Raw genomic sequence first — 21,663 nt, forward strand, 5'->3', positions numbered from 1 at the left:
GAAAGTACTTGTGCGGCGGCTCCTTTAAGAAGCTGACAGCAGCGTATTCGTTACCAGGACGACAAGAAATGACAAAACTCTACGGCTCATTTCTTTGCAGCTGCATTGTGGGAGCATCGAAAGTCCAGAGAGATTCAACTGTCACCTGAATGAACGGCAACACATTTTGTGCAGTACAACTTAAAAAGTTTTTTTAAGTCAATATATGGAGTAAAAGACGAACCTGCTCTGTCTCGACCGACACTGACTGGTTGAACAGGAAGCAAGGCGAGGTCCGACCACACGTAGAGATACGGGGTCACATATGGGTTGCCAGACAATCCACAGATAGATTGGTTTATTGCTTCCGTTTGTTTCCCATCTAACCGAAATTTTCTCTCAGTTTGATGCTGCGGCTCTGCTCTGGCTACCGACCGTTTTAACAGCTGTTTCCCGGATTTTGAAGACTGCTGGGGGGATAATCACAGAGTATGGTGGTGCTTTCTGTGTGAGCAAGACCAACCAAGTGTCAAAGAAAATGAGCAAAAAATATGAATCGGCAAGCGTGTCTGAGGTGGAGGAACACATTTCCCTCAAGTATGAAATGAAGAAGAGACTTGGAAAAGGGGTGAGCGACTTTTTGTGTCTCTTAATTTAATGGATTTAAGGGAAGTGGAGGTTAAGGTGCCCCACTGGGTTCGCGCACCTTTGCCATGACACCCTTTCACAAAAGCATGTGAGTTTCCAAACACTTTAAATGCTGTTCGAGCCTCCTATGCTCCTGTGCATTCATGTTCACCACGTCTTTAAGCCGTCTCTGTACTTCAACCTTAAGAGAAATTCCTGTAATTATCCAGACTTAAGTTCCGCAGTGAGTACCAATGTTGTAAGCACGGGGTTTATTTACTTTGGCAGGACAAGCTCTTTCCTTGTAGATCAGCTGATGTGTGGGGACAGTCTTGTTCCCTTTGGAGTGTAAACTCTTTTGTTTTTCCTCTCTGCTGGTACGGTTGTCACATGGCTAAAAACGTCCTGGTTTCTTTCCATAGACAGCCCACAGAGACTTACAAATTGCTGCTCTGCTTCCAGAGGCCAGGTGGTAATTGCCACGTACTCATGTCACACAAGACATACCTGAGAGCCACTGTGACTCATGTTACACAGCTGCAGGACTTGTTTGCACCTGACTGGTAGAACAGTGGAACCCTGAGCACTGATGCTTTGGGGAGGAAAACAGTAGTGTGAGGCACTGTGCTAATTGGCTTTAGAGAGTCATAAAGTGCTTTTACAGCTCTTAATAAGCTGCTTATTTTAACAAAAAAAAAAAACTAGAACTTTTTAAATGTGCATCCGGAGCTCTGCCTTTGGAGGCTTGGTTTTGACCCATACAACAGCCGTATAGTAGGGCTGTGTGAACATGATCCAGTGATGGTGCTACTCCTTGTGTCTGCACAATGACACTGTGGTCTGATGGCTCACTGCTGTCTCCGTTATGCTTGACTTCACTGCCTACATCAGCACCCTGACTCTCCCCTCACCGTAGTCAAGGCTGCAGCTACCATTGAGGACATGGAGGTCATGTCCTTATGTTTGCATTTCTAGGAATATGGTGACCAGATGTGCAGTTTCTTTTTAGTTATCAGAAGTTATTCATTGTGAGTTTTTAAAAGGCACGTGTGTTTAGAACTGTGTCCGTTGTGTTACCATTGTTTTGTATCTGTCTCAGGCGTATGGCATTGTGTGGAAAGCTGTGGACAGACAGACAGGTGAGATTGTGGCTGTGAAGAAGATCTTTGATGCCTTCAGGAACAGGACAGATGCCCAGGTGTGTGCTTGATATATGTGACAATGAAGTAAAATCATTAAAAATCTAACCAAAGTGGTTCCCAGTCGTTCTGGTGTATCACCTCTCATGAATAAAGCAATGTCAACTTGCTGCATCTGACTTCCAGTTATGACCAATTCACCTGTTTTTTACTGGAGTGATTTTTATTGGCCCCAAAAGGTAAAGTAATCCAGGAATTCACAAGACAAAAAGCAGCAGTTAAGGAAAGAAAAATATAAAGTTTTGTGTAACAACTGTTTCTTTTTTCTCCCTTCCTGAATTTGGCTTCCTGTTTTCAGTGGAAGGAAGAGTTTGACTAATGCTTGAATGTAACAGGAGGCTTCTGTGTGCCTAGTTTATGGCCGCATGTTACTTTCAGATTTTATATCCTGACTGTGATTTTCTTTCCTTTTGCAGCGGACTTTCAGGGAAATCATGTTCCTCCAGGTAACAATGACTGTGCTTGCCTTAAAGGGACAGTTCACCCTAAAACCAAAAACACAAATCTTTTTGGTGTGAGTTGTTGAGTATGTCTGCTTTCTCTTTAATATAATGGAACCAGATGACACACAGCCTGTGGTGCTCAAGGTGCCCCCCACCCAAAAAAAAAACCCAAAAAACAAACAAAAAAAACATTTGAAAAAACTTAACAGCAATGTCACTTTCCAGACTTTATGACCCGGTTAATTGAGGTAATCAACACACAATGTTGTTGGCAGTTCCTTGTTGGAACTATTTTCTTTACTATATCAGTAATCCATAATGACCTACATTCATGTGAATCCAGTCCCCTGTAAAATTTTAAGCAGTCTGTCAAAGGCATACACAAATACATTTTTGGTGCTCTTGCTAAATATTCAGAACACTCTCCAGTGCATCAAGGTCAAGATATCAAAATGGTTTTCATTTACCTTCACCTTTATTAATATTCCAATGAGAATTTGGTGTACAGGGAGCTATTAAATTCACAGGTCACACTGATAACAATGTGCTTTAAAACCTTATGTAACGTTTTTCCTACTTCACTCTTTATTTGCTGACCTACATTCATGTGACCTTCAGCTGTGCCACTGCCCTCCTAATCAGCTTCTGTCATACATACAGTAACTGTTATATAACGTCTGTTGAAACTTTCCCTGTTGTTTACACAACGTTCACACAGTACTTGCCAGTTATTATGGCTCAAACAGAGTGGGCTTAGCGTGTTTGCGTGTGGTTTCTGATACACACAAATCTTTATTCTGTGTGCAGGAGTTTGGAGATCATCCCAACATCATCAAACTCTTAAATGTCATCAGAGCCCAGAATGACAAAGACATTTACCTCATCTTTGAATATATGGGTGAGTGTTGGAAGATCTTGTATGGTCATAGTGCTGCACACAGATCAACATGGGTAAGAGTTAAGGCTGCAGTGGCAGCAGTTTAACTTGGCACTGAAAAGACCAAGGTGTGTGTGTGTGTGTGTGTGTGTGTGTAAGGGCTTCTGCTTCCCTTGGCTGGCTGCACTGCCTAACTGCTGAGTCCACAGATTGGCCTCCTCCTCACTGCAGTCTAATCCATGACTGTACACCAGCATCTCAGCACCAACCTCCACTGTTTCTCTCTGGCATTTTGCTTTTCAGGACACTGTTTTGTTGAATTCAGCGTGTATGTGATTATAGAGGAGGATGTGTTTCACAACTCAATGCCAAAATCATGGCTGGGGATGATCTTGAGTAACCGAGGATGAACTGCAGTCCGATCATTGGCATCAGATGCTACCGTAACTGTCATTTCTGCTTTGAACCAGATACCGACCTGCATGCTGTGATAAAGAAAGGCACCCTGCTGAAAGACATCCACAAACGTTATGTGATGTACCAGCTGCTCAAAGCCATCAAATACCTGCATTCAGGGAATGTTATCCACAGGGACCAAAAGGTACACCAGGCAGAGAATATTAAGCATTAGTTGTGAATTAATTTCTGTGGTCTGCAGGTATTTAAAGTGTTTGTAAACTGTTGCAGTGGAATATAGAGCATCTCTAAACCAGTTTCTTACATATGGAGCAAATAAATTCTCAGTGTTGTCTGGATGGACTAGAAAAGGTTATCAGCAGTTAATCTGTTGATTACTTTTTTCAATCAGTTTATTAATATATTGGTCTATGAAAGTTCAAGTCCAAGTTGAGATCTACACTGATATAAAAGACTGAAATGCTGACTAGCCAATTATCAAAACAGTTGATGATTTGTTGATCAACTTACCAGTTATTTGTTTCAGCTCTGGCGTACTGCAAAAAAGCCATTGTCCAAAATACTGTATTTAATCACATTCAGTAACATTTGCAAATGGTCTCTGACACTGGAGACTAGATTTTAACCCCTTCTGATTGTCTGCTCTTTACCTCTTTTCACTCATACCTCAGCCCTGACCCCTCTGTAGATGTGAAAATCAAACTATTATTGTCCTTGAGAAGAATGTTTCTCTTTCCTGTTTTTCCCACAGCCATCCAACGTGTTGCTGGACACTGACTGTGTAGTCAAGCTGTGTGATTTTGGCTTGGCCAGATCACTCAACCAGATCCAAGAAGACAGTGGAAACCCAGCACTGACGGAGTACGTGGCGACTCGGTGGTACAGAGCTCCTGAGATCCTGCTGGGATCCACAAGGTATCAACTGTGATGAGCATCTGTTGTCAAAACAGGCTGTGGTACTAATATTCAAAAGAAATATTTTGTCACTTGAATTAAAAATGAGTGGACTAGACTGTAAAAAGAGTACATCTTGTCCAAAGGTACACTAAAGGTGTGGACATGTGGAGTCTTGGCTGTATCCTGGGAGAAATGCTGCTGGGAAAAGCCCTGTTTCCCGGGACTTCCACCATCAACCAAATAGAAAAGATCATGAGCGCCATTCCACACCCAAGCCCAGAGGGTAATTAAAGAATTCCAAATTAAATTCATTTAAACTCCTCACACTTTAATTTTAGTAAAAAGCACAATTCATTACTATGAATTAATTAAATGCAATTTAATTTTCAGATATTCTGGCAGTCAAGTCTGAATATGGATCCTCTGTCATTCAGAGAATGTTGCTGAAGTAAGAAAACCTTCCAGCCATACACAGAATGTGTTAACAGTGGATACTCGTGTGTTCCTCTCGTATATGTGCATGTAAATGAAAATAGCTAACAGTACATTTCAACTAAACTGGCCTCTTTCTGACCTTGTCTCTTTTGGCACCAAGCTGGTTTAGGGAGTGACAGTAACAAATTTCTTCCACTTCACAGTGAAGATCATTATCAGATGTTACAGGAAGAGCCTAGGCTGATTAGATGCTAAGGAAGCAGTGGAAGTGGTTATTGCTGAGGTGCAATGATGCACTAATGACAAAGCAAAATCATGAACTAAACAATAACAAGCTGATATGGATAACCTTGTTGAAAAGAGTGCGTTGCAGTGAACAGTTTGCGTGAACTTCCTCGCAGGCTTTGCCATATTTCTGGTGTTTGCACAGAACAGTGCATTTTGTAATAACAAATGTCTGTCTGTACTTGAAAAGGGCCAGTATTGTTAGTTAACTATATTTTACCCTTCTGAGTTAAATATTGACTGCTCAAATTTGGCCTGCTATTTTCAGTCAAATCTCCTTTTGTGGCTCTAGGGGGGAGTTGCTCAGAGTCTGACAGATTACATCACGTGATGTTCTTTGAGTCACTGTCAGCTGGGACCACTTATTTGAAAATGAAAAAAATGTGGAGGTTTTGAGTTAGAAATCAGCCATGGTCTAACTCTAATTTTTGATATCCTTTTTGTAAAATGTCCATTGGGAGTCCAACAGTGTTACAGGAGTGCCATGATAAATTACTACACCACTCACACTACTAAAATACTGCACTGTCTTCCTTCACCAGACCACAGGTGCCTTTGGAGGATCTTTTGCAGCCATCTGTGCCTCCTGATGCTCTGGACCTGTTGAGAGGTTTGCTAGTTTTCAACCCAGACAAGCGACTGACTGCTGAGCAAGCACTTCAACACCCATATGTAGCCAGGTATTAAGGATCAAGAATTCACACTGAGTGACAAATTAGTTGTGGTCAGGTTTTCCTCACAGTAAGAGGATTGTAGAGATTGCTTAATTGATCAGTTGGAATCAATTTTTTCTTCTGTGTGATGTGATGCTGCTGCTAGATCCACATTAGTGATCAATATTTGTATCATAATGCAACTGTTATTACCATAAAGTGCTATCATTTATCCATAACTGTGTTTTATGTCCCTGGAGGTTTCATAGTCCAGCCAAGGAGCCAGCTCTTAACTATGATGTAGTGCTGCCAGTGGATGATGATGTACAATTATCTGTAGTTCAGTACCGCAACAAACTTTATGAGGTACAAATTGAGTTATAAATAAATAATTTTTTCTTTTATCTGATCATACTGATTTAATTGAATTTTCCTTCTCTTTACCCGCAGATGATGCTGGAGAGGAGGACTAATCAGGGGATGCTAAGGCTGATCCAGCCAAAGGATGGAGACAGTGTCACTCGTGGAGGGAAACCCAGTGTTATAGATAAAGTAGAGAACGGCTCAGTGGCAGCCAATGGCGGTGGGGACGGTGGCCATAAGGAGAAAACAGAACATGAAAAGACTGATGAGACAAACTACACACCTTTACATTCAGGCACCACCAAACCTGGGACTATAAATGTGTCAACCCTGCCTGCTGTGGAGAAGAGTCCATTAGCTAGTCCTGGCCTGGGAAAACTGACATATAACCCCATCACACATCTCCCAAGTATGTGTGAATTTATCTGTACATGTTCCACACAGGGCTGGGTATTGAACCTCAGATCAGATTTTTTGGTGCTGACCAAAAGACATTTGTTATTTAAATTATGAGATAGCGCCTTATATAATGGAGGTTTTTCTCAAATTTAGACTATTAAGTTAGGGGTGGCTTTGCCTGTGTCTAGACATTTTAGATTTGACTAATTTTGTTAAATGAAAAACACTGAAACTTTGTTGTAAAACATTTTTTGTATTTCTTTAAGTTAAAAAAAAAAAGTATTATTTTGGTATCAGGACAGAAATTCAGGTATCGTATTGGCACAAAATTTACAAAAAATACTCAGCCCTGAGTTCCACTCCTTCACACTGAAATCTAAACAATGCAGCTGAATATATTTTACATAAATCTCTCAGACATACAATATATATATACATATCCCCTTGGTGAGAAAGTATTAACTCTCTATTTACTCATTCAGATGGTTTTATTCCAGCTGGTCCTCATTATTACCACTCCACTGCAGCCAGCAGAAGACAGGTGGAACAGACCGGTAATGGAAATGCAACAGCATCACCAACAGAGGGCGCCAGTGCAAATGTAGTAAGCAACAGACATCAGTCCTTTGTGATGTAATCTTGTTTGCTGTTTTCTTTACATCCTTTCTTTTCGTCTGCTTGCATTCTCTCCCAGTCATGACCTTTCTGTGGCTGAGCTGTTGTTCTTTTGTCTTTTGCTCCTACGCTCACTAGTCCGTGGACCAGATTCTCCAGCGTGGTCGCTCAGCCCCTGTTTCCCATAACCGCTCCTTCTCCTTGACCCTAAATCAAACCCAGAACAACCTGTTGATTCGCAAAGATGAGTCACCCCTGTCCTCTGGACTACACGTTACATCTGCACGCTTGGTCAGTCCACTGCACCTCATGCATTATGCAATACTATACTTACTTGTTAACACAATATGCTGTAGATGGTGTGGCTGTTTTGGCACATGTATTTTTCTTTATCTTCCAATGCAGAACCAGCGTTCAAATTCTCAGGTTCGTGAGGCTCGGCCACAGCCACGGTTCAGCAAGAAAGTGTTTCAGAGTAACTGTAATGTGGCAGCTGCAGGCGACCCTCGAGCCAAACTGGGCAGCTACTCCCAGGCCTACGGTACCATCAACAAGAGTGATCTGGACAATCTTCTCCGCAGTCGTCCTTGCAACCAGTAACTGCTGCCGTGTTAGTGGTTACGTCAGGACTGGGTGGTGCGTGTGTTCAAACACACAACGAAGTTTGCCTTGTACAAGGAAGTTGGGCACACGGCAAACTGAAAGATAAATTGTAAAAAAACAAAAAAAAGAGAGAACTAGTTAGGTCAGACACCTCCTGTATACTGTGTAGATTGTACCTATTGTCTGTGACAATGAATACATATTTGTAATACAATTTGATTTGTTAAATCTGGTATGATGTTATATTACCTTTATCAAACTTTACCTGCAATTCATCAAATTACATACCTGTGTGATTTATTCAGTAACTTCATTTAACACAAGCTAAATGCTTCTAAATACATTCATCGTTTATAATTATCACAACAGGGGCACACAAATACTTTTTACCAGCCAGTGTATTTAATGTAGATCTATGTAGTCAGTGACCACTAGGGTTAATGGTTTATGTACATTTAACCGGTTTCAGAACTGTAAAATATTTCTATTGTTTAGATTTAATTGTTTCATGTAAAGCAGCGGCATTAGGCACACTTATCCCTCTAATGTGCAAAGAAAGAAAAAGATTAGAGTTTCTTGAATCCAGTTTATCATTAAACTGACTGGATGACAGTAACAAGCCATAACTATAAAGTTAAATAATTAACATAGGAAGAAATACAGATCTTTTACCTCTGCGAAAGAACTAATGCAACAATGCAGAAACCTCTGTTACAAAAAAGTCCTGCACTGAAAATCCTACATTAGAAAAAATGATCCCTGTTTATGAATTACATTTTTACATTGTTAATACTAATGCAACAATGTTTGAGTAATATTTCAGTATTCTTCAAGTTCTTCAAGTTCCCATCTTCCCAACTCACAAAATAAATCTGAGGGGTTGTGAGATGATTAATGGGGTAAGAAAGAAGGAAAAAAGGTTTTGCCATACGAATTTGTATTGGTTTTACAAATATGTCTCTAATATTAGCTTTTCACGTAAAAATATGAGATATTTACTTCTGCTTGCCTCAACCAAATTATGTAAACTAATCCATCTTAGAAGTGTAGAGGGGCTAACGGTCTTTGGTGGTGCTGATAGCAGCTGTCTAGTTAATAACAAACATCTAAACACATATGTAGTTTAATACAAGTACAACACCTCAAGTGGATATGCTCAACTGAAGTACAAGAACCTCAAAACGTTCTTAAGTACAGTAGACTATTTTTGTTTTACATCATACAGAACTCGCTAGAACTAGCAGGATATTTCGGTTGCTGTGTAGAAAATACTGCGTCATTATTAATTGGGGAAAATGACGTCGTTTTGTGTAACAGCACAAGGGTCCCACACAATCACGTGACGACGTCGTGTGGTGTCGTCAGCAGCTCTCGACCCAGTTGTTCAGTCTGAAACGGGAGCCGGAGGAGGAGGACGGAGGTGTGTTTATGTCGGCAGCTACTCTGAAAAAAACACATTAAAGGTAAGGGTGTTACAGTATGGTGCCGTTGTGATAGGCGTATTTGGGGGGTTTGTTGGTAGAGATGAATTGTTTTTCATTACATGTACTGTTTTTGTGGGCCTGACGTCTAGCACGTCTAACAACGCTGTCGCCACCTGTCACTCTACGTCTCAGCAAAGATAACTGTAAAATCAACAGAATATTTAGCATTAGCAGAGCGGTACATGTCTACTTACAGAAAGCCACAAATGATATAAATGTGTTTTTTAAAGAGCCAACATCTCAGTATTATGAACGAGGGGGCGCGGCGTGTGGTCTTTGTCCTCAATAACTTATTTAATGCATTCATCATCGCGAGAAGGGATGCCGAAATATCGCCTAGTGATCACCGATAAATTATTACTGTTTGTCAACGGTGGCGGTCCCGCTAGCTTGTAGCTAATATTTGTGAGGTTGGTTTATCAGATGATCGCCGTGTCGCATTTATCTGCGGTGATGAGGCCTAGATGGTGGTTCGCCCGCTGCAGGTACACCATGAAAACGAGGCCCACTGTTTCTATTCGACTCCTGTTTCTGTTTTGGTTTCCTAGCGTGCCTCAAGCTTAAATGCATGTTTCACTGTCCTTTTTGGACCAAACCGCAGTTTTGGGATGGGCTGCCCTGCATTTCATTGTATTGTAAGTTACCGGTGCTCCCGGTGCTTTCCAATAGTAAATGATTGAATGTTTCCATCTTGTCTAGCAGATATTGCTAACACCATATATGATATTTCTACAACTGAAACGATAAAGCAATAGACAGAAAAATACTCAACTAATCGTTGATCAAATAATTATGAAAGTATTTTAAATAAAAATGCCAACTATAACCTACTTAAAGCTTTTCTGTTGTGATGATTTTCTCCTATTTATATTATTGTAATTGAATGTCTTTGGGTTTTGGATTGCTGGTTGGACATACATACAAAACATTTAAAGACAGTAGGCATTTTAGAGATTTTAATGATTAAATCATTAATCCAGTAAGGTAATGTGCTGATTAACTGGTAATGAAACAAACTTTAGTTGCATTCCTCATATATTTCATGTAATTTTCTTTTCAGAAAACCAGTTGTGTATTCAAGTATAATACAATCAGACCTCTCTATTTTTGATTAAATGAAGCACTTGACAAATCAAGGTATGCCAACTTGAAATTTTTACTCCTGTCCTGTTTTTATGTTTGTATGTGTTGTTGCGCTCTGAGCCTCAGTCTGCGGTCTCCATTAACCAAAAACTGTCTTTGATTCTGTGTTGTCCTTATCAACTTTTCTATAAATTTTTTACAGTGTACAAGTTCACCATTTACAATCTGGCTGTACTGTGTTGTCTGAAGCTAAAGGAACATATCTGAGCATAACAAACACCCTCTATGTTCCTCTGTAGCAGCCTCTTACCAGGACATGCATGATGCTATGCTTAGCAAATTGCTTTTCTCTCCTTATGACACAGTTTTAAGTCACTGTCATGCACTTAACTGGTTGCACCTTCCTGATTTGTTGAGTGAGAGGTTTTGAAAGAACATTTTTTTGTTAATCCTGAGGGTTACAGTAAAACTATTGCTCATGGAAGAAAGTGAAGAGAGTTTCAGTAAAATAGGCAATAGCAGTATGCACAGTAAATAGAGTTTTAGCATATATAGATATAGTATTGAAGATAAGCCTTTTTTGCCTACGCCTGAATTCTGTTTGATAAGATTTAGATTTTCAAGCATTAGTTGGCTCATATTGACCAGAGTAATAAAACTGGGCTACTTTGCCAACACCACCCTCTGAATTTGGCAACTGCTTACACATTATGATAAGTGAATAGTCTGTTTTAACCCTACACTAGAGATAAAATTGTGGTGCTCTGTTAGAGCTAAGCCACAGCAGTGTATAACTGCAACCAAAAATAAATTTACGATATACCATCAGTTTGTAATGACGTCAGTTTCTTGTTATCACAACTTGCCACCTTATTTTGTTTAAACAAGAAAAATTTCTCCTTTCAAAAATGCATGCATTTTGATGTTAGTGAGAATGAGAAACTGTTATATAAGCTGACATTAAAACAAATTGTCTGTATCATGAGAAAGAAGTCATCACAAGAGAAAGCAAAGAAGTGTTGTTATACAATTTGAAATTATTATAACTAAGTCTTTTCCCCCCTTTTCTTTGTGTCAGTCTGTCATAAAGAGAATTTAAATTTCTTTCACAGTAGCAACAATAGGTTGCCATACTATGTTAACCAACCTAACGTGCAGCCGTCTGTCACAAGGCCAGGTATTTGCAGGTTTGACACAGCCAGAGCTGCTGCTGACATGGCACGTCAAGATGATAATATCTCACCAGACCTCTGCATCGGCTGGCGGATAGGCTGACTGTGACACATTGTAGGATTTATTTACTGGGTGGTCAAAGTGACACTCTCATAATGCAACATTGATTCCAAAAAAGTTGGAAAGCTGTCTAAGACATATACAAAACAGATTGCAACAATTTGCTAATCTTTTTTGACGTGTAGTCAACTGAATAGGATACAAAGACAATATATGTTATGTTTTATCTCATCAATATCATTGGTGGTTAGCGTTATTCTCAGTTTTATGTCAGCATTCTGTTCCAAACAAGTTGGGACAGGGGCAGCAAAAGACTGTGGATACTCAAAAGTACCTGTTTGGGATATTCCACAGGTGAACAGGTTCATTGGTAATAAGTGATAATGTCGTGACTGGGTATGAAAGGCATCCTCGAAGGGCTCAGTTGTTCACAGTCAAGGATGGGGCAAGGTTCATCACTAGTGGGTCATACTTTAGCAGCTTCCATTGTTGGGGCAATTCACGAAACAACCATGTGAAACCTCTCACCACGGTGCATTGCCTCACTGTTACGACACAGCGAGGTTACTCATCTTGTGACTGTGAAGCAGCATTTTATCACTGATGATACAGTCGAATTCTAGAAGTTGCCTCTTACAAAATATTGTTCAAGAGTTGTATAATGAATCCTAAAAATGTGTGGTGTTTTCATGTTACTTTCACTCAAAGTCATCCTCCATCAAAGATCACAACTTCTCACTTTTAACTTGTTTTCATGCCACGTTTTAACACATCAACCTTTGTATAGGCCCCACTGCTTTGAATGGCTGTTCCTGTTTTGTCACAGTGTGTGCTGATCTCGCTCAGGCATGCACATAGCATGTTGTATGTGGGTTTGTTGAGGTATTGTGCCAGCCTAATTGTGTTAACATGGCCCTCTGGCTAGCCCACTGAATCCTCCCTTTAACCTAATTCCCCTAGCGATAGCTGTCAGCAGAAGCCAGGGATAGTGGCTCTGTCTTTATCCACAGCGTCGGGGCGTTTCTACTAAGAGGATTTGAAATCTCCCACATAATGCATGTGGGACAGTACCTACAACTGAACTGTCTCACTTTGTATTGACTGTATTGAACTTGACCACTGCTCAGTCATGGAAGTGAAACTTCTGTGGTTTTGTGGTTTTCTTTGAAAAACAGTGCTCATTTTACTTTTTACAAGAACCAGGCTTTTTTGAGAAGGATATCTCTATTAACCTGGCTGTTGTGACTTTATGCATTTCATACATTCATACATTTCTAAGTCAGCGTCCTGTTCACGGGAATGTGTAGTAAGAAGGAATGGATGTGGACCATAACACACAGATAAAAGCCAACAGACTCCTGCTGATAAATTCGGTGCTAAAGACACTGTCATTGTTTTTGCTTTGATGATACACTGTTGTCCATAATGATTCAGAATAAGCTGTTACTGTAATTGAACAAAATTAGTTAATTTTTAAAGAGTTTGGCTTTATGTAATGTGTAACCGTGTAACACAGAAAAGTGGAAACGACTGATTCACAGGAAAAACAAGAATGTTATGCAGACCTGCAGCACAATTTATTGTTTTTCTCATCGGTATGAATTTTTATATTTGACCTCAATCTCATTGCCCAGCCCTAACATGGATGGCAGATATTATATTGAGATTTAAACATAAATGTTTTGTATGCACTTTGGACAGGGAGAGATCACATGCTTTGACTGTGTGTGTCACATGATCAGTTAAAAACTTGGGTCTTTCAGTTTCATCTCTGGGTTTGTTCAGTTGACAGATGTCCCATCTTTAGTGACGCAAGCAGACAAAACCTTGGTTGTTTGGCAGCATAATGGAATAGATTGTTAATCAATTCAGATGAAGATACAGATCCTTTAAGTTAAATCAGTGTTGACTACAATGCAAACATTTTATTGATGTAATATTTACTTTTGGAGTAATTCAGCAGAACTGCTGTAGTAAATGTACTGTATTCCCCCCCACCCTATAACCATTGTTGTCCAGAAAGCCAGGAGGGATTTGGCTCCTCAGATCAGGATTGTAATCTGATCTGATCTTAATAGAGACTGTCAGTGTAAAGCAGAGCTAGCACTCGTTATGTTTGCCTGCAGTCTTTAACTACACTGTCCTAGTGATGGACAGATGGGGTTCATGAGGACAAACGCTGGAATCTGGATGTGTTTGCAGCGGCGAAACAGCGCAGTGTTGCATAACATTCGCTGTTCATTCAGTGTGGCCTTCAAAGAGAGGAGAAGATGGAAGAGGAAGTAAGCATGATTTTTAGTTAACTAACCTGCCACTGAATGGATGTTTTTGTCCTGTTATATATTTCTTTAAATTGTTTGTGTGTATAAGAAATGTTATTAGGACTTATTGTGTGTCTCATGTGTATGCTCTGCATACACATCTCTAATGAATACACAAGGCAGCCGTGGTTTAAACCGCACAGGCCTATGCACCACTGTGAAGTCAATCTGCTGTCTTCTCGGGCTCCTCTTTTGAAGTCAGCAATTAGGGAAATTGGCTTTTGGCTCCCATCCTGCTCGGCAGAAGTTTTCCCCTGGGGACTGTAGGCCCTAATGTGAAACCTGCACAGCACAACTGAAATTACTTATCCACTGTGTAAATCTGTACTCAGTTGCAGAGATTTCTGTTTTCTGTTGTGCAGCCTTGTGTCGTGCATGTATATACTTCATTAGCATTATAGATTGCAATGTAAATGGACTAGAGTTGGTGGCTAGAAAGGGCTTGCTGGGGGGAGGGTCACTGTAGTAATGGTCAGTATGTCAGGTCTCTGACTGAAGCAAAAGAGATTAATACTACAGTTGTTTACCAAGGGACCTCCTGCATCCATGGTAACACGGTCAGTATTTATACATCCCTCCTTCACGTTCTGTGCTGGCCACAAAGCTAGTGTGTGGGATTGATACTTCAGCCATGTTTATGGTGTTGGTGCTTTTTGGAGAATTTTTCATGCAGGTATAGTAAAAGTAATATAGGTATTTGCATATTGTGCATGAAGTCCGAAATCCACTTTTCCACTTTTAGTTGGCAAGAGTCAGATGGCTACAGCTGGAACTACCACACCAAGAGAATATGTGTGAATATATGTTTTACACAGTCTATGTGTGATGTAAGTGTCTTACCTGGTGATTATAGTGACTCTCTAAGCTGTGACTTGTTGTCTGACATTAGATCACTTACTGCTTCCTGCTGCCTTTTACTATATCCCACGGGATGAGTGTAAACACATTAATAACTCATTTCTTCTTTTCTTGTCTCTCACCTCGTCTCCACAATGGCAGACAAAACTGCCTTACATTGCTTTTACATTTTTGCTTATCACATATTCATAACCTAGGACCATTCATCCAAAATGACACTGTTTTTGTTGTTATTTAGAATAAAATATTATTTTGTTGTGAGGGGAAATAGTCCAAAAAGTGATGGAAAACAGTGTGAAATCATGATGGAATTTTTTTTGTGTGAAACAGAAAGCCAACATGCTGTAGCTCTGCTCCATATCTCTGTCCTCTCTATCTGCTGCATTGTTTGATTGCCTGTCACCTTTTTTAATCAGATAGATGCAGCTTTTGTATCTTTGCCAGTTTGGCTTAGATAGTGTATTGTCATTATTTTTTCTGTGCTTCCCTCTGAGACATTTGACATAAAGATGATGAAATTGTATGAAGATTGTATAACTGTTTAATGTGTGTTTGTGCTGAATACTGATTCTTTTTTCTTAAGCAAACTAGTCCTGATTCTTCTTCTCTTCTTCTCAGAGATTGTTTTAGCAGCAGAGTGAGCCTTCCACCACACCATGTCCCAGGACAAGAGTGGATACCCAGTTATGGGTGAGACCAACCCACTTCACAACAATGTCTATGGACCCCCTCAGCCAGGTTTTGGCGTGCCACCTCCCAACTACAGCCAAGCCCCAGGTGGACCATACCCACCAGCAGCCGGATATGGACAGCCAGGCTTCCCCCAGGCAGGTCCCGGGTTTGCGCCTGGTCCCTACCCACAGATGCCTTACCCTCAGATGCCCTACCCGCAGGGACCCTACCCACAGGGGCCTTACCAGCAGCCTGCACAGCCAGGATTTCCTGGCGACCCCGTAGGTGAGTGTTTAAACATTTAAGGCATTTATGACTAGACTTTTCCCTTTTTAGGCTGCCTTAGTCCTTGTACTTTTGTGAAACTCTGCTTATGTTCCATTTTTTTTACTTTTTTTCTCATTGGTCCATGAGGGTGTCTCAGTTTTCCTTGTGAAAGTTCTCAGTTTGGATGAAATTTTCTCTGTAAATAGATTTACTCACTATTCACACTATTTGTGAACACTTGCAGAACTGTGTAAGGGAATTTTGTTATCCAGCGAGAGAACACATAGCTGGCTCCACTTTAGAGCAGACTAGAGATGACAGGCCAATCAATGAGATGATCAATACTACAATCAAATTACGCTGAAAACTCCACAGACGTGTCCATTTGTTTAACCTAGTTTTGTTTTGACCAGCTGTTTTTTTTAACCCTGACTGTCATCCTATTACTGTTGTTCAATAGTACCTCCTGGCAGTCCTGGTTACCATGGTGATGGGCCTCCATCTTACTATGACAATGATGAGTTCACCAACTCTGGCTTTGAGGACAAGACCATCCGACAAGCCTTCATCCGAAAAGTAGGCTCTCTACACTGTCACCGAGATTAAACCAATCTGATGAATGAGCAAATATACTTTAACATATCTTAATACGTACTTTGTATACTTTCTATCACCAAAACATAAATTTTCATCACACATAAAAATGGCTTAATTCCTCTTTCCCACCAGGTCTTCATGGTTCTCACAGTGCAACTTCTGGTCACTTTCTCCTTTGTTGCCGTCTTCACCTTTGTTGATGATGCCAAGTACTTTGTGCGACGTAATCCATGGACATACTATGTGTCCTATGCAGTCTTCTTCGTTTCTCTGATTGTCCTCAGCTGCTGTGGGGACTTCCGCCGCAAGCACCCCTGGAACTTGGTCGCAATGGTAAGAATTTGATCTAATACCAAATCATAAAGCATGGATTACCCATTTATCTGCTGTGTATACAGTAGATAAATGGATAATCATTCAGAAGTACAACAGTCAGACATGTAGACTACAAATTCTGAGAAGGTAGAAACGATTTTTTTAATTTAAATCCAACCGAATCCAACTGTCAATCCAATCCTGTATAAGAACTTGCATATTTCTTTGTGAATCAGATGTAGGAAGTGTTACATTGCAGTAATTTAGCAGCCAGGGTAATTTCACCTACAACTCATAAATAGGCTTTCTTCACAGCGGACATTCTGACATGTCGCAGTAGGAAAACCACAGGTGTAAATATCGAAATTAACTATGGTTCAATTCAGTTTAGCTGCTTCACTTTCAGGCGGCTGTTATTATGCATGCTGGCTCACCGTGACACTCTCATGACTCACTGGGACAATAAATACAGCAGAGCCATCTTTAATGTTATTAGTAACACCTGTTCTTCCTATAAGGCGAAATGATTGCTGTAAAAAGGCCTTTACTGTAGGCTGATTCAACATGGGTAATCCAGTATTTACATGGGAAACAAAACAAGTCCAAACATTTCAGCTGTTAGCTTGTCGATGCTGTAATTTTTTGTCCATGTTAGATGACTAGTTTTACATGAGAAGTATGACATATCTTAAAAAGCTCTATGGCCATATACTGCATTTAAAACAGTTCTTTAAAGGTCTCAAGGCAAATCATATAAAAGGATGCTTTGAAATTGTCACTTGAATATACAACATGTAAAGTGTGTCCTTAAGTGATGTTAATTTCACTGTGCGTTTTCTGTTTCTTGCAGTCTATCTTGACCCTGAGCCTCTCCTACATGGTGGGGATGATCGCCAGCTTCTATGACACAGAGACTGTCATCATGGCCGTGGGCATCACTGCAGTGGTCTGCTTCACTGTTGTCCTTTTCTCACTACAGGTCAGCACACGCAAACAGTTGCTTGCATAAATCTTTTTAAATGTCTCCCACACACAGAAAAACAACATCCCTCAAGTTCTCTGTTATCTGAGTTGTTAGGAAAGCGAAAGTGAAAATTTTCTTTCTATACCAAAATGTTGCTTTCTCAGACTTACAGCTGTTTGTCAAACCTTTGAACCTATTGTTTGTTTATCAGTGAATACACTGAGCACGTTTTATCTACAGTAACAGGCAGCTTTATTTATATATCATGTAGAGATAAGGTGAGAAAAACAGTTTAAAGTATTGATGTGGGGTTTTCACATTCATTTATCATTTATTGTTTATTTTCCTGCTTTCTGTGTACATAGACAAGTATAAAACAATGGTGTGAGTGATTGTGACTAAAGATTTATAATTTTTCTATGCCCCTGTGCCATTTTCTTGTAATTTGAGATACTAGCAGCAGTATGCTATGTTAGACTGACCAAATGAGATGATAACATATTTTGTGAAGGGTGCTAAACCGGAGGACCGGAATTAATGTTTAGAAAGTTGGTAGACTTGAACCAAAATCAGCCTGAACTCAAGGGGTTTAAAACATGAAATATTTAAATTCAGTTTCAGTTTCACTTTATCAAAATTGCATTCAAATGAAATGTCTTTAAGTTCTTAAAGCGTTGGGTCTTATGTCTTGTTACAGTTCATATTTACTTCTCGTCTTTTCCTTCTTCACCACAGAGCAAGTATGACTTCACTTCCTGTCGGGGCGTGCTGTTTGTGTGCCTGATTGTGCTGTTGCTCTTCTCCATTCTCTGCATCTTTATCCGCCACAAGATCTTGCACATTGTCTATGCCTCACTGGGGGCCCTACTCTTCACCTGCGTAAGTGTGACACTCATATTTTCTCTTTGAAATATTGCAGAGCTTTTCAGTGGCTGTTGCTTGTATTCAGCTTGTGTAGTTAAGTTGAAAATTTCACATTCAGATAGTGCAACAATGATGGTCACTTTGATGTCATCAACAACAATCAACAAGGGCAGTTCATATCATTGATTAGCTAATCTGTGAGTTAATCATCTGGTTGGATAATTTGATATTTGTGGGGTAATGGTATCCATTCATCTGGATTCATCTTTTCAGAAAGTCACTAAACAGTAATAACTGCAAAATGTTACCTTAAAGATGAACGCAGACCACTCATGCTAGAGGAAGAGGAAAGTGAGACACTGCCGTTGTTATTAAGATCTGAATATATGACCATGCATCATGAGAGCCAAACTCAAGCAAAACGGCTGTTAAAATACTATGAAGATTTTTTTATGTATAATGATGGTAAAAATCAGTCAGATGAACCAGGCCTCTGTGAGATGATACAGGAAGTTGGTAGGTCCTGAAGCAGTCAAGGGATTTTACTGTAGTTGAGTGTTAGCCTGTCATTTTATTTTTTGTTGCAAATGTTTCACAGTAAGTCTTGAAAGACATGGATGTAAACTGCAACCCGACTGCTTTGGCAGAGGCATACACCCTTAGACCCCACCCATGTGGAGACATCTTTTGAAATCACATATATCATCCTTTTTCCTTCTCTGCAGTTTTTGGCTGTGGACACTCAGCTTCTCCTGGGCAACAAGAAACTGTCCCTGAGTCCGGAGGAGTACATTTTTGCCGCTCTCAATCTCTACACTGACATCATCAACATTTTCCTCTACATCCTGGCTATTGTGGGACGCTCCCGCGAATGAGGCTACACCTTAAAGACAACAGGAGGGAGACAGAGATTGCCTCCCTTTATTGTGAAATGTTGCTAACATGCTCTTTTCTCTATAACTCCTTTAACTTTTTCTTCACTTTCTTTCACATTATACTGGCTGTTTCCTCTCCTATCACACACACTTCTTTTTTTCCAAACCAGTAGTTCAGCTGTGGAGGAGATACACCCTGTCATAAAACGCAGCTGAGAGGGACACCATTGATTTAACAAAAGTTTTGCCATTAACAGAATTAACAGAATGTAACAATTTGTCTTATCCTCAATTTTGACCACTCTGCTTGCTGTAACTGTCCTCAGCTTCTACTAACACAGATGCTACATTATGTCTACATTACCTACTGCCCAAGTCCCAGTTTGGCTCAACACATACATACAGTATACATACAGTGTAATACATGTTATCCTGTGGGTGCTCTGCCTTGCCTTGCTGCAGAGAGAAAAAGAGCGGGGAAGCCATCAATAGCATATAATATTGAAGTAAACCGGCTTTGCCTGAAGAGACAAAGATAGTGCTAGAAACACCCACCTCCTTGAATCTGTTTTCGCAAACTTAACTCTTCCTTTCAGCCGCCTGGTGTAAAGTTAACTCTGCATGGCGACATGGAAACACAACTAAAGATGTGATATGATTCTATAGAACTACCAGAGGAATACCTCTAGCTTTCTTCTCACAGCTGTAAATAGTTATGTGTATTACTGTATATGATGCCAATATCCCCCCTGCCTCCTGAAAGGCATGCTGAAGTGATTCTTATGATTGTGTTGCTTTCTGGGAAAATATTATCTGATATCAGAACTGTATTTTCGATGGCAAAAGAATGAAGATCAATGTTGGATGTATGTGACAAACATACTTTAATATTGATAAATTATATATTCTTACAGAATATCTTTTCAAAAGGAAGAAACTTGTTCTGAAATTATTTCTGATTCCAAACCTGAGATGTCACATTCTTCCTTGTTTTCTTTGCAGTCCTCACTCATGTCCTCTCATCTACTCGTTAATGTGACGTGAAGATTTAGTACTGTATTTGTTTTTTTCTCATTACAACTAACAATGCTGAAGTAATGGAATTTAGGGCTGCTTTTGTACCAAGCTGATCCAAGTTTCAGAGCTAAAATGATGGACACCAGACTTGAAGGAAATGGTACTTATAATTTATTTATTCCTTGAGCTTGATGTAGACAACAGGGTTGATTTGAAGTAGCTCTTTCCTCTGATCATGAGGAAAACAAACTTTTAACAAACTATTTAAAGTTGGTTGTGAGACTATGGCATACTGGTTACATGCTTGCTCAACAAAAGTGGGGGAAAAAAGCAAAAAAAACACTCGACATGCACTCAAACCCAAAATTCTCACATAAACACATAACTTAAGTGATATATTTAACAAAAAACATTTTTATTGTGTAATTTATCATTTTTCACCTCTTGCATGACCCTTTCCATCATTTGCATGTGCTCATAATGCGCATTGTACAGGTATTCCTGTTTTGGAGAGACGCAGTGTTGTTGACAGCCCTGTTAGACTTTCTTTTTTTTTTTTAATTCTTGTGTTTGTATCTAACTTGTATGTGTATATACAGCTCCTTAGTGGTTTGATGTGTATAGATAAAGTCATTTTGGGGCTTTGTAGGTCTGTTTGCATTGTATATTTGCATTAAATCAAAGTGGAACTGCATTCCTCTACACTGCTGTTCGCTTTTCATTAAAACTGATTCAAGGTAAAGTTGTGGACTTTGTCTGTTCATTTGTGTTTTAACAGTGTGAGAGGAAACAGCACTTCAGATAAAGAAAATGAAACCACCACAGCCCCTGTAAAGACATTTCTCTGGTAAAACCAAACCAACATGTGTCCTTGATTGTAATTAATAGGGCCTGATCAAGTATTTTAATTGATCACGGAAGAAGAAGTTACAAATATGCCTGAGAAACTTAAGAAACGTTGGTTTTCAACCATAGAGCTGAGACTGTAAAATATGCTGCTCGGTGCATACCTTAGTCACGTTCACATTGATAGAATCCTTATGAAATTTGTTCTTATTTATTTTTTTATTCTTATTTTTGTGAATTGTGCCAGTGTGGGACTAATAAAGGCCTATCTTTTTAGCAAAAAATATCTTTACAAGTGTTGTAAAGATATGAAGTTGTACCGTTTCTAACAGTAAATGTAGTGTATAAAATGTACATTGCCTACAAGGTTGTGGTAGCCCAGGTTAAGTTGTCATTAGTTATCATTCTTTATAAAACATTTATTAATTTTCTTCCAGCCTCTGAACACACCAAGTCCATGTGACTGTTTGCTTTC

At 39.7% G+C, this 21,663-nt stretch overlaps 2 protein-coding genes across 4 annotated transcripts; both read left to right on the top strand.

Moving 5' to 3' along the window:
- The first annotated feature begins 43 nt into the window (after positions 1-43).
- On the top strand, positions 44-8,024 carry mapk15 (mitogen-activated protein kinase 15). 3 transcript variants are annotated; one of them, XM_046416943.1, is made up of 15 exons: positions 44-272; positions 383-607; positions 1,706-1,804; positions 2,222-2,251; positions 3,056-3,146; positions 3,596-3,726; positions 4,294-4,457; positions 4,583-4,722; positions 4,830-4,887; positions 5,702-5,839; positions 6,073-6,178; positions 6,263-6,584; positions 7,057-7,178; positions 7,328-7,480; positions 7,595-8,024. In XM_046416943.1, the coding sequence occupies exons 2-15, from the start codon at positions 518-520 to the stop codon at positions 7,787-7,789; spliced, it is 1,839 nt and encodes a 612-aa protein (XP_046272899.1). In that variant the 5' UTR covers positions 44-272; positions 383-517; the 3' UTR covers positions 7,790-8,024. The 3 variants fall into 3 exon arrangements, with proteins under 3 accessions (XP_046272899.1, XP_046272896.1, XP_046272897.1); XM_046416940.1 differs by lacking the exons at positions 44-272; positions 383-607 and adding an exon at positions 722-850; XM_046416941.1 differs by lacking the exons at positions 44-272; positions 383-607 and adding an exon at positions 722-850 and having other exon boundaries at positions 7,072-7,178.
- Positions 8,025-9,097: 1,073 nt separating this feature from the next.
- On the top strand, positions 9,098-21,084 carry grinaa (glutamate receptor, ionotropic, N-methyl D-aspartate-associated protein 1a (glutamate binding)). Its single transcript, XM_046416944.1, has 7 exons — positions 9,098-9,255; positions 15,390-15,728; positions 16,171-16,286; positions 16,440-16,640; positions 17,473-17,601; positions 18,322-18,465; positions 19,176-21,084. Exons 2-7 carry the CDS (start codon positions 15,428-15,430, stop codon positions 19,323-19,325), a joined length of 1,041 nt encoding a protein of 346 aa, XP_046272900.1. The 5' UTR covers positions 9,098-9,255; positions 15,390-15,427; the 3' UTR covers positions 19,326-21,084.
- The last annotated feature ends 579 nt before the right edge of the window (positions 21,085-21,663 follow it).

Source organism: Scatophagus argus, chromosome 17 (genome assembly GCF_020382885.2).
Source record: "Scatophagus argus isolate fScaArg1 chromosome 17, fScaArg1.pri, whole genome shotgun sequence".
Lineage (NCBI taxonomy): Eukaryota > Metazoa > Chordata > Actinopteri > Scatophagidae > Scatophagus > Scatophagus argus.